At 34.8% G+C, this 13,913-nt stretch overlaps 1 protein-coding gene across 9 annotated transcripts in view; it reads right to left on the bottom strand.

Annotated features, from left to right (window-relative positions):
• The window catches only part of COP1 (COP1 E3 ubiquitin ligase), a 276,120-nt gene that overhangs the window by 117,081 nt on the left and 145,126 nt on the right, over nt 1–13,913 (bottom strand). For all 9 annotated transcript variants that reach the window (XM_089910807.1, XM_089910796.1, XM_089910781.1 and 6 more), the window contains one exon: nt 1,806–1,949. In XM_089910807.1, coding sequence (XP_089766933.1) covers nt 1,806–1,949 — 144 coding nt within the window. The remainder of the gene's footprint in view (nt 1–1,805; nt 1,950–13,913) is intronic.

Here is a 13,913-nt window from a genome sequence, read left to right as displayed (position 1 = left end):
TCAGCCTACCATTTTTATGAACGAATTAGAAAACAAAAAAGAAAGCTATAACAAATAAAGACTACAATACTTGCTATATTATTAACATTATTAAAATGAGTACATATACACACTGACTATATGTGTCATTCATCCAGATAAAAAAGGTACAAGGATGACTGGAAAATGTTGAAAGTTCTAAATAAATTTATTATTAAGTGATTTCCTTACATCACTCCCTTTTAAGCCAGTGCCTATGAAAACAGGGAAGCTTGTTTTAAAAATACAGATTCTAGGATTCCTCCAAGATTTAGGGGTGGGGCATGGGGCGGGGGTGGAGATCAGAAGTAGGGTCCAGTTTCTGCAGCCTTAACAGTACTCAGGGTTTAAAAAGCACTAATTATGAACTCTAATCCCTAATACATGAAACTTAAATACTATGCCCTCATGAAAAGAAGCAAAATGTTCTTCTGAAAAGAATTCTTAAAACTGTAAACAATTATAATGTTTAGATATACGCATGCTAGAGGAAAAATTCTTAACTCTGAGACACTATTCATTAGGCTACGAGCAGAAGACCTAAATAGACATTTCTCCAAAGAAGATATACAGATTGCCAACAAACACATGAAAGAATGCTCAACATCATTAATCATTAGAGAAATGCAAATCAAAACTACAATGAGATATCATCTCACACCGGTCAGAATGGCCATCATCAAAAAATCTAGAAATAAATGCTGGAGAGGGTGTGGAGAAAAGGGGACCCTTCTGAACTGTTGGTGGGAACATAAATTGATACAGCCACTATGGAGAACAGTATGGAGTTTCCTTAAAAAACTACAAATAGAACTACCATACGACCCAGCAATCCCACTACTGGGCATATACCCTGAAAAACCATAATTCAAAAAGAGTCATGTACCAAAATGTTCATTGCAGCTCTATTTACAATAGCCAGGACATGGAAGCAACCTAAGTGTCCATCATCGGATGAATGGATAAAGATGTGGCACATATATACAATGGAATATTACTCAGCCATAAAAAGAAATGAAATTGAGATATTTGTAGTGAGGTGGGTGGACCTAGAGTCTGTCATACAGAGTGAAGTAAGTCACAAAGAGAAAAACAAATACCGTATGCTAACACATATATATGTAACCTAAGAAAAAAAAAAAGGTCACGAAGAACCTAGGGGTAGGACGGGAATAAAGACACAGACCTACTAGAGAACAGACTTGAGGATATGGGGAGTGGGAAGGGTAAGCTGTGACAAAGTGGGAGAGTGGCATGGACATATATACACTACCAAACGTAAAATAGATAGCTAGTGGGAAGCAGCCACATAGCACAGGGAAATAGCTAGGTGGCTTGTGACCACCTAGAGGGGTGGGATAGGGAGGGTGGGAGGGAGGGAGACACAAGAGGGAAGAGATATGGGAACATACGTATATGTATAACTGATTCACTTTGTTATAAAGCAGAAACTAACACACCAGTGTAAAGCAATTATACTCCAATAAAGATGTTAAAAAAAAATACCCCATGAAAGGCCATCTACAATAAAGACCTTTATTTGATTAAGTGAATGAAAGAGGATTTTCATTTGGCAAACAGAAAAACACTAACTACTAACCCCCACAGGGAAAAAGCAACCCATGTCTATAAAAAAGATATTCTGACGTATCCTCTGTATACAATTAAAGTGTTCACCATGAATGAGTAAGGAGTCTCACAAAAAGGTACCATAACAAACTCATACTAATTATAGATACTAACTGTTATATACACACTGCATTAGGCCAAGGAAATAATGTAAATACCTGATTTTGGAATTGCAGGTCATTTCATTTTCAGGGTAATGAATATCCACCGCATCCTGAATGACTGTGCCATATTCATAGACTTTTATCTTCTTTGTAACCCCAGCAATTGCAAAGTAGTCACAATCCCGGTCAAATTCAATACTAAGGGAAAAAGTACATACGTGGGTCAGTAAGACTATTTACCTACCCTTGTGATGTTTACAGTGACAACATTTCAGAATTTGTTTTTTTCTATTTCTAAAGTGATTCTGTCTACAAGGATAATAGATCTACTTGAAATGCCCTCAAATTGTACTAGACCTTATGTCCAGATTAAGTCATTATCAAGGCACATAAAATTACAAGTGGTGGAGAACTGTGCACAGCTACACAATTCTGAACCATAGATGGTTCTTGTGTTCCTAGTAACTTGACATGTTTTTCAATTTGGCTTTAGTAACCATATTACAAATGACACACCCAACTGTCAAGGCTAACAAGTAATACTGTAAAAGTAGCGAGGGAAGATTCAATAGTTTGGCATATTAAAAATACGTCAAAAGAGAATTGCCAATAAATCTTTTCATAAATTCTAGCTATTTCCCTTCCTACCATACTGTGGGGATGATAGGATTTCACAATTTTTAAAGTTATTTTAATAAATAAATGAGTACACAAGCTGAATTACTGAAGCGATTAGGGAAGAGGTGATGACAAAAGGATAAAATACACATAAGAATGGAATCTTTGAATAATCATTATGTTTCCCCTAATCCATTTCTAATCTCCCAATCAGATATGATCTCTCTGATTTATGAACCACAGACAAACAAGGGAAAAACTAAAAATCTCTCCAATTCAAGTTACTTAGGAAATTCACCCCTCTTACTGACTTTTTAATAGAAGTTTCAAAATAAGCTACTTCAAAGCAGAGCACAAGGCTTTATTCACCTTTATAGACCTAAACTTGGAGTCCTAAAAAAGTTGCTACATAATCAGCAAGAATACTAAGTGACCTAATGGAATTAAGAGTAAAATGAATCATCACATACATTATTTCTCAATGAGTTAAGCGTCTTTCTAGAAGCTTATTCATAAAATTAGAGAATACAAAAGAATTCTTATTGATCTTCAACTAATTATATAATAATAAACATTCACTGACCACTCACTAACTATAACCACTGCACATATTAACTCATTTAATTCTCATCATAACCTATGAGATAGGTATTAATTTATCCACATTTTACACATGAGAAAACTGAGGACTAGAGTTGAGGTAACTTGCCCAAAGCATCTTGTAAGTGGCTAAAATGATATGCTAGTACTCTGCATATTTCAAGCATTTACTAAATGCATACAAATACCTACATGACATACTCTACTGCATAGATTAACTGTGATATCCTTTTACCAAAAAATATATGGTTAGTTAATAATATAGTAAGAATCTTTGCTAAGCTGATAATAAATAAGGAAAATAAGGACACATTAAGAATACTTCCCATAAAAATACACTTTTAAATGCTCAGTTTTCATTATAGCTTTAAATCCTTCCTTAATTTTATAAATTTTTTAAAGGAATTTGATTAAATGTCATTGACTATTGCACAATTCGGCAAATGCTCCCTCCAATACAGTATGACTATGTAGCAATGCAACAGATTTATCTGTACAACAATTTCAGCTGAACTGCTGTCTCAGCTAATGTCATCTGCCCTGCGGACTCTAATCCAACATAACTGTATTGATGGCAACTATTCATCTATCCCAACTCAATTTATACTCACAGCCTCATGCCACAGAAGGAGAAATAATACTGTGTCTGTCAAAGGACAGAGTTATCAGAAATCCTATCCTTAACAGGAAATTTTGTTATGGCTGAGACTTCAAGAGAATACCAGTTATGTTATCTCTAAATACTTTTCCTCCTCCTACAAACATGCATGGCTAATAAGTCAAAAACATTCCAAATGTTGTACGAGTAAAAGTCAACATGCCACTTCCAAATTATTTGTTTTTGATACAAAAAAAGTTTAAACACTAACCTATTAAAATAAAAGTCAAAAGATACTGCAGGAAGAAAACTGGCATATAAATTAAAATGCTGTCAAAGGAATGGATTTGATGATATTAAATAAGAAATTGAGTCTATTATTTCTTCCTTTGCTACCTCATTATTCAACACAGCTCTCTTTTTTCAACAAAGGTTATTTTTTAGCTATATCAGATCATTATTAACTCCCATACTAAAAAATTAACTTTTTGTTTTGACTTTACTGCTATCATTTTCTTACATTCTGGTTATGTTTTCTTCTTAATATGTTAGTATTACAAGGACCTAGAGAGTATCCTTTTTTAATATTCTAGGATATTGAGGTTTTCTGTAGTTTAAAAACAAGATTTTAATAGAAATACTGATCAAAAAGTATAAAGAATAGTATTATTTCTAGTAAATTCTGGTTAAAAGGAAAAAGAAGACAAACAGCTTCCTTTAAAAAAAAAAAATGCAAGTACTTCCACGTAATTAAGACTCAGAATTTAAGTACTTCCAAACATGAATCATTTGTTCCCAGCCTCACACAGATTTAATCATATTTGTTCCCAAAGAAAACAAAGTTAGACTCTAGAAACAGATCATGGAATAACTCAAAAGAATAATGTAGCTTTCAGGTGCAGAGAGCTAATTCAAAATAGATGGGCTCTTATTTCACAATACAGTATTTCAACTGTTTTAATTTATGAAATCTGATAAAACAAAAATAAAAACAATGATTAGTTAGGCTGAAATAAAAACAAAAAGGTAAACAAATTAAAACATACTTGCTTGTGCAATGAAATTCAAAAAAGAACTATAAGAAGTCTTGTTATACAAAATTCATTTCTGCTATCCACTATCACCAGTAATAAAACAAGTGGTTTATGAAAGTTAATTGCAATAATAAATTCAGTTTCACAGAATTTTTTAAATTTAAAAAACATTTTGAAAAATTATATGAATGGGGACTTAAACATGAAAATAAACTGCATTTGTCTTTCACACTTGGAATGTTTCAACTGTTTTTAAAAAGTGATTTATTTAAGCAGTTATAAAATGTAATTCAGCTGTGGGAAACTGGCTATATTCTTTGTCAAAAGGGCCATCAGTCACGTGATTAAGCATCAAGGCAACAGGCCACACAGGACGCCTGATACATGCATACATCTAGTACCGTGTAGCATAAAGCAATGTAAAGACGTCAATATCTCAAGAAGGGAATTTTGTCAGTATTCCCACTGTCATATTTTTATGTAATTATAAAACATGTATTAGCGAACAAGGTGAATTAACATCCCTGAACACTAGAATCCAATTTATCAAAAGATAATGTAAAGTGGGGACTTCCCTGGTGGTCCAGTGATTAAGAATCCGCCTTCCAATACAGGGGACACAGGTTCGATCCCTGGTCGGGGAACTAAGATCCCACATGCCGCGGGGCAACTAAGCCTGTGTGCCACAACTACAGAGCCCACGTGCACTGGAGCCCGCACACTGCAACTACTGAGTCTGCACGCTCTGGAGCCTGAGTGCCACAACTAGAAAGAAGCCCACACGCCACAACTAGAGAGAAGCCGAGCGCCGCAAGGAAGAGCCCGCATGCCGCAACTAAGACCCGATGCAGCCAAAAATAAATTTAAAAAATAGAATGAAATAAAAAATAAATTTTTAAAAAAAGAAAATGTAAAGTGAACAAAGTTGTTAAAGGTCCAATTCATTACCATGTTAGTGTGCTCCAAGAGACAGGGGCTGCTATAATTTCAAGGAAACAAAGAAAGGTTCAGAAATGGCCTTTTTAATGAAAAGAAATGAGCAGAACTTTAAAGAATACAAACACAGGTAAAGTACATAAGAATTGAGGTTATTCAACTGACTTTCTTCCAAATCAGTAGTACCTGCGAAAACTTCCATAACATAATTAACACTATGTGTCAAGCATTGTTTTAAGCACTTTCCATAAAATATATTTAATCTTCAAATCTCTACTGTATAGATAAGGAAACTGAGGTATACTAAAGTTAAGTAATTTGCTCAAAGTTCACTGGATAATTCCAAGTCAAGTCATCTAGTTTCAGAGTCTATGCTCTCAATCACTATGCAAAACTCCCATTTTAATGAGAACAAAACGGCTAGTCTTCAAGGAACACACACAAAGGCAAGATAAACAGTAATAACAACATAAAATAATGGTACCTACTACATTTTATATACGATAGTAATGACATATCATAATTCATCCTGTGCAACAATTTAAATACAGGGAGAAAAAAAGAGAGCAAAGTAGCCTCACAGGGTTTATAATTAGTGGGAAAATTTTTTTATTATTATTATTAAAATAAGCAAATGCCAAATGATAACAAAACATGCCAGAGGAATCAAGAGTCAATGATTACGAAGGCCCACTGGAAGAAAATGGATGATGCTTGAATATTCTCATCCATCAAATAACCAGCGTGCCTGCTATGTGCCAAACACTGACCTAGCTGATGGAAAACCAGGACGTTAAACCAAAACACATTTGATAAATTTGCATAAATATGCATTAACACAAACCTGGACTATTGCAATAGCCTCCTTACAAGTCTGCCAGTCCTGACTTTTATCTTTTCTAATCCATTTGAAGGACTGATATTAGGTAAAATTTCCTAAAACACAGCTCTATTCACATAATTATCTTCATTTACTACCATGAAAAGTCCAAACTCCATTACCGAAGATCCTTCACAACCTGGCTTGAATCTTTTCTTAAAACTTATTTTATTTTAAAAAATACATATATGTATAGGCAATGGTTCAAAAACTATAGAGAAAAGCAAGTCTCCCTCCCAATCTTGCCAAATAAGCACCCGACTGGCCTCCCTAGAGACAATTAATAGTTACAGTTTTGTGCATCCTACTAGTTACCCTATGCATGAATAAGCATATGTGTATTCATATTCTTTTTTTAAATTAAACACATTGGATGATATTGTACATACGGATTGGCACATCACCCTCTTCCCCCCACCCCTAATAGTATCTTGACAATCATGTCACATCAGTACATATTAGTGCTACGTCATTTTTCCCCCAGTGGTTGCACAGAATTCCAACATATAGGCATATCATAAATTATTTAACCAGTCTAGCAAGGAACATTTACTATCTAGCATTGTTAAAAAATGCTGCAATAAAATAAATACCCTTCTATGTGTGTCATTTTTCACATATGCAAGAATATCCTTACATATACCTGGATTATGAAGCGCTAGGTCAAAAATCACGTGCTTTTAAATATAGTTAAATAAAGCTAAACATTTCTCCATCCAGATTAACACCACTAATAATTTCAATTTTGTCTCTGAATGTTCCATTTATTTTCTAAATCTAACTGAAACCCAGCTCCTCCCTGAAAATGCCGATTCCCCTAAAGCCCTCTCATGTTCCATGTTCAAATAGACTTGGAAATAAAGTCAGTGTCCTCCTTGCTATGCACAGCTTCTTCCAGCCATTCTCCCTCCTCCCTAAAACCTCCCAGGCTCAAAATCTCCTGTAACTTATATCATGCAATTTGATCCTTGTTACTCCTTCTACCAATCCATTAGTTCTTGGAAATTTTAACTTTCAGCTCAATAGCACTCTCTCCAAATCTACCCTTGTCATAATTCTTAATCATTTCAATAATCACATAGATGATTATTCTAATACTCTGGTCTATCAAGTTTCTTGACTTTCCCTTCTCCAAAGATCTTTTATTCTGCTCACTTCCATCTCACACAACCATGATTATACCCCAGGCTTTTTGATTACCAATAACTTCATTCCCTCCATAATTTCAATTTATGACACACTGCTTTCTGACAACCACTTCCATTTGTTCCAGCTAACTCGCTGGCTCCAACAATCCTTCAGACCTTTAAGCCCATGGGAACCTAAAAATTCACAGATTTTATCACCACTGTCCCTCCATGCCTTGCATATTCACTTTTTCTTTACCCACCACAAGTTATGTAGTCAATAATTAGGACTCCCTCACATATAACTCTGTACTCCTTTACCATTTTTAATTCTCTTATTTCTTATACCTAAGAAGTTTTCTTTGGCAAAATTCTAACCCTAGTTAAATCTAGCTCTCTACTCACTCTACGCTTGAACTGGCACAGTTGAACATGGCTAGAGAAAAAAACATGTTCTCCCATCACATTTTAAATGCATGATCACCATCCTCAGGTGGAGCCCTAACACTGCCTAGGTTTATGGTAAATTTCCCTTGTCCCATATACTTTCCCATTTGCTTAAAAGAAAGGTACATACTTTCTTCATTCTTCTCAAATTTCCCATATCTCCTTCCTCTCAATCACTCTCAACAGATTATTTTGCTCTCTAGTTTATCAAAAACAAACAAACAAAAAAGAACGAGAAGGTAATTTCCAAAGGCTACCACCATCACATCCTCTGGTTGCTGAGTGAAGGATCCACGCTCCTAGACCTGACCAACATGTCTACTTGTACACTAGATCCCAGCTTTCCTTGCTTACTCTAGGATTGCTTCCTCAATTCTCCACCTCTCTCCTATATCATTCATTTCTTCCATTCTCCTAGATCTTTCCAATAAGCCTTTCAATATGTTTTCTTCCTAATTTAAGTGAAACACAAACAAAACATCTCTTACAGCCCTAATTCTGTTCAGCTACCATCCTATTCCTTTCCTTTCTGATTGCAGAAATTTACCAAAAGAGTTGTCCATACTCACCGATTCCAATTCCTCTCCTCCCTTTCCCTTTAACCCACTGGAATGAAGCTTTCACCTCCACCACTGAAAATGCTGTATCAAGGTCAACAATGACCTTCAGTTTGCTAAATCTAACAGTCAAGTCTGAGTTCTTATCTTACTTGAATATCAGCAACACCTGACTTAGATGATCACTCCCTCCTCCTCAACAGAGTAGATTTTTCTCCCACCTCACTGGCAGCTCCATCAGAGTATGCATTGTTCATTCCTCCTGCTGTCTCCACTTTTACACTCAAGTATCCCAGAGCTCAGCCCTTGTCCCTCACCTCCTTTTCCTCTCCATGGACTTCTTTGGGGAATCTCATCTAATCTTGAGGCTTTAAATATATACACTAATGACTATCAAATGTTTATCTCACATACAAGACCTCTCTCTGCACTACTGGTTCATGCCTACTTGACAGCTCCAATTTTAATGTAACAGGCATCTTAATCTGTCCTAAAATGAGTTTCTGAATTCCCCATCAAAATCTTCATCTTATTAACTAACTCCATCCCTCTTTTAATTAACTTTAACATCAAATCTTTCAGCCCAACCTTCAAAATACATACAGAATCTAACCACTTCTCACTGCCACCACTCTCATCCAAGCTACCATTATCGCATGTCTGTATTATCATAATAGGCTCCTTATTGGTACCCCTGCTTCCATACTTGACCCTTACAATCTATTTTCAAACAGGTCCAATCAACATTCCTTTGGTTCAAAATCATTTAATGGCTTCCCACCTGGTCTCAAGAAAAAGGTAAAGTGATTATAAAACGGTGTATGTGATTTGCCTCCCCCTCTCCCTTGTTCCAGTTACACTGGCCTTATGCGAAACCTAGGAAATTCCAAACCTAATCCCACCTCAGGGCCAATGCACCTGATAGTCTCTGACCCTGAAGTGGTCTAATCTGTTTCAAACTGCAGCTTTCTACACTCTACCCCCTGTTTTGCTGAATTATCTCCCTCTGCTTTATTTTTTTCCATAGGATTTAAAACACTTATATCCTGTATTTTCTTTTAATACTTTGCCAGTTTCTTTTGCTTTTTTTCATTTAAATATTCATTCCATCTGGAATTTATTTTAAACTATGAGAAGAGATGTAAATTTATATTTTCCCACATCATTACCTAGTAACCCCATTTACTGAATAATCTCTTTTCTCCATTTATTAGAAATGCAGTTTATATCATATAAACTAAGTTCTTATAAGAATAACTGTAGACATTCTCTGTTCATGGACTCGTACCACACAGTTTTAATTACTGATTCATCAAAATATGCTATAGCATCTTGTAGGAACTAGTGTCCTTTTATTAACTGTTTTTTTTTTTTTTTTTTTTTTTGGCAGTACGCGGGCCTCTCACTGTCATGGCCGCTCCCATTGCGGAGCACAGGCTCTGGACGCGCAGGCTCAGCGGCCCAGCCTTTCCGCAGCATGTGGGATCTTCCCGGACCGGGGCACGAACCCGTGTCCCCTGCATCGGCAGGTGAACTCTCAACCACTGCGCCACCAGGGAAGCCCTATTAACTGTTTTCTTCAGAATTTTCCCAAACATCTTGTAACTATATTTTTAACACCAACTTATTTCCAAAAAAACAAAAAAAATGTATCCTATATGATATTTTCATGGCAATCATGTTAAGTTCATACACTAATTAAGGAAAATAGTATTTTTGTGATGCTTAGCCTTTCCATTTAGGCATATGCTGTATCTTTCCTTTGTTCAAATTTTGTTTCCTCAGCAGTATTTTAAAATTTTTCTCTTTTTAGATCTCCTACATTTCCAGTTAGGTTTATTATTTTCTATTTGACAACTTTCCCCTAATTTTCCCATGTAATTAGCCTGTGTGGAGTTTTGTCCCTTCTACAACCAGTTCAGATTATCTACATTGCCTACAAAATAATCTGTCATTGAAGAACCCAAGATTATTTGCAATAGATTTCAGCAAAGTAGTTCCTTATTACTTTTTCTTTCAGTGTACCTGTAGTTATTTCCTTAGCTTCATTTCTTATTTCATGTACTTGAAGTTTCTCCAGTTTTTACTTTATTAGGCTAACATGCATCTTTTATTTCTTTTAAAAAGCTTGTTGATTGAAAATCATTGTTTTTTTTAATAATTCATTCATTTTTTCACATTTACCTTACTAGTTTCCTTCTAGTTTACTTAGGTTTATTTTGTTCTTTCTCTAATATCTTCAGTTAAATATTTAATTTATTTTCATACTTCCTTCTTTATTAGTTAAGAACGTAAAACAAGAAATTTTATTCTGAGCACTTTTAGCTGCATCCCATAGGTTCAAATATATAAAAGCTTCACCAAAGTGTCTTCACTTCCACTTTGACTCTAGAGTTGCCAAAATAGCTTTTAAATTTCTATGTGGTGGGTTTTTTCTGTTTTCCTATTGAGTTATAAATGTCTCATCTTACTGTATTGTGATCTGCTATTTTTATTTTTATTTTATTTTTGTTTTCTGTAATTTGACATGGACATTTTAAAAGAAGTCATATTCTTTATACATGTTTGTATATATCTTCTAACTTGTTATGTTATTTAGGGCTTCTACAGTTTTATTTTTAGTCCACTCAATGTCTGGCCTGTCATGAACTAAGATCTGATCTGATTTAAAGTCTCATACAACTAGTATTTTTATTTTGTCTTACAGTTAACAAAGAAATGTTCCAATGCATAATGATATTTACAACTACTTAAACTTCATCATGGACTGAATCTTGATCATTATGAAGTGCCGGGGCCAGGGGTGGGGGGGGTATGGGGAGCTGTGGAGAGAAAATAAGACTTAATGATTTCTAGCCTGAATTAAACCTTACTTTTCAACATTCACAGCTCCAAGTTTTAGGAACTCTTATATATAGTACAGATTTATGCTTCATATTATGATCTAATGTGAAAGTATTTCCCTTTGGATGGGAGGTTTAGCCTATTTACATTTATTTATCAAGGACATGTTTGCTTTTATTTCTCTTTTGTGATTATTTATTTATTTATGCATGCTGCGTTGGGTCTTAGTTGCTGCACACAGGATCTTTGTTGCGGCATGAGGACTTCTTAGTTGCAGGATGCGAACTCTTAGTTACGGCATGCATGCGGAATCTAGTTCCCTGACCAGGGATTGAACCCAGACTCCTCGCACTGGGAGCGTGCAGTCTTACCCACTGGACCACCAGGGAAGTCCCCAACTGCATTTTTAATTAAAAAATATCTTTGACCATTTGACTTCTTTCTGCTTTCTGTGTGCTATTCTCATAAATGGGAATTGTAGTATTTCTGTCTAGTGGCTATTTTTATGACTTTATGAATTACTATAGAAAGAAATAAAGGATTCAATGTATCTATTAAGTCTCTAATCTGAACAGAGGACAAAATTATTTTTGCCTTCCCTCTTCCCATCCTATTGATTACATTGATTATCTTAGAATATATATATTCAAAGATATTTTTACCACTCATTCTTGTGCAAGTGAAAAACCTATAAATAATTATCTGAGCATAGAAATGAATCCCATTATACATATAAAGACAAACTAGCCATGCATTTCTAATATTCACTGACTGTTTCAAACTTATTTATTATAAGTAGGTTCAAGTATCTGATGACTCCATTATACTATCTAATGCAGTCATACCAAGAAATTTATGTATTAAAATATACATTAGATTTTAAATAATTTTCCTTTTATTTCTCTCTTATATTACAGTTAGGACACTATAATTTTTTTAATGTGTGTATAGGTTGCAATATCTATTAATTTTATTTCAGAAGAGCGTCAATGCTCAAATAAAACTTTATTCATGGATGTTGAAATGTGAATTTCTTATAATTTTCACATGTCACAAAATTATTCTTTATATTTTCTCAACATGTTAAAAATATATAAACTATTCTTAGCTTGTTGCTGTACAAAATTAGACAGTGAGTCAGAATTGGCTTGCAGGTCTTAATTTATTGACCCCTGTCTTGAATGAATGGATACACTTGAATTTATTCTGTAGGCACTAAAGTGAAGCCACATTTAAAGTCTACATATATATTTGTATGATTATTTTCATTGGCTGCTGGTTTTAGTTTTAATCCCATTAAATCCCATTAAATCCCATAAAGCCACAAGATCTTGCTTTAAAACAACTATTTTTAAATTTTTAATTTTTCTGTCCCCTCTGGCTATCACTGAATAGCTAAAACAAATATGTACACTATCTGACATATATTCTGGAACACTTTTGTGAATGCCAAGTGTTTACACTGTGATAAAATGTCTTTCTACTGAAGCATTTAAAATTAAAGATGCAGGCTTCCCTGGTGGCGCAGTGGTTGAGAGTCCGCCTGCCGATGCAGGGGACACGGGTTCGTGCCCCGGTCTGGGAAGATCCCACATGCCGCGGAGCGGCTGGGCCCGTGAGCCATGGCCGCTGAGCCTGCGCATCCAGAGCCTGTGCTCCGCAACGGGAGAGGCCACAACAGTGAGAGGCCCGCGTACCGCAAAAAAAAAAAAAGAAAAAATTTAAAGATGCAACTTGAGGCGCTTTAAGATCAATATACTGATTATCAAATTTTTCTCATCTAAGTCTACAGCAAGTTATAATTTATACTCACTTAAATTAACTTAGTTGTAGACTCTTCATCTGTCCTAAAACACCTTTCTGTGCACAGTATAACAATATCCTATGATAGATGGTGTTTATTAGAGAACTTTGGAAAATTGAAAATAACTTATGAAGCAAAGATTAACAGAAAGATTTTATAAAAACATCTACTAGAGAAAAAAATAGTTAAAAAACAAAATATCTTTTGTCCCCAAAGCTACTATGACATTTTGTCCTTTTTGCAATGTGTCTATATTTAGTAAAGTGGAGGGAACGATATGCAAGTAAAAGTTCCAATTCTTTACTTTTGAAGTTGAAGTAGAAGATACATCTAACTTTTCAGTTCTGTATCCTTGGGTAGCATTTACAAGCAACCAATGAGGTTACAATATTAAATCATTAATGTCACTGCTGTGATGCTTCATCACAAAACAATATAACTATGATAAAAAGAAACTATTCAATGCTACAGAGGGCTAATCTGAAGTGAAAATGTACAATCTAGAAAAAATTTCATAATGAATATATAAAAGTGTGTCCCCAAAATATCAGTTAGCCAGACAGACTTTAATAAAATCAGAAACTCATCTCATATTTCTTATAGAAACAAGTAGACAAAACCACTGAAGAAAAACGTAAAAGAGAAAATTTGACTCTTACTCGATTAATCCTTTCAAACCATCACAACAGAAAAAATAGAGAGGGAGAGAGCTCTTGT

The sequence above is a fragment of the Delphinapterus leucas genome, chromosome 1 (genome assembly GCF_059928025.1).
Source record: "Delphinapterus leucas isolate spDelLeu-1000000601 "Yukka" chromosome 1, BTC_Dleu_Yukka2, whole genome shotgun sequence".
NCBI lineage: Eukaryota > Metazoa > Chordata > Mammalia > Artiodactyla > Monodontidae > Delphinapterus > Delphinapterus leucas.
The sequence above is the reverse complement of the archived record's forward strand: the minus strand, read 5'-3'. Positions and strand labels throughout refer to the sequence as shown.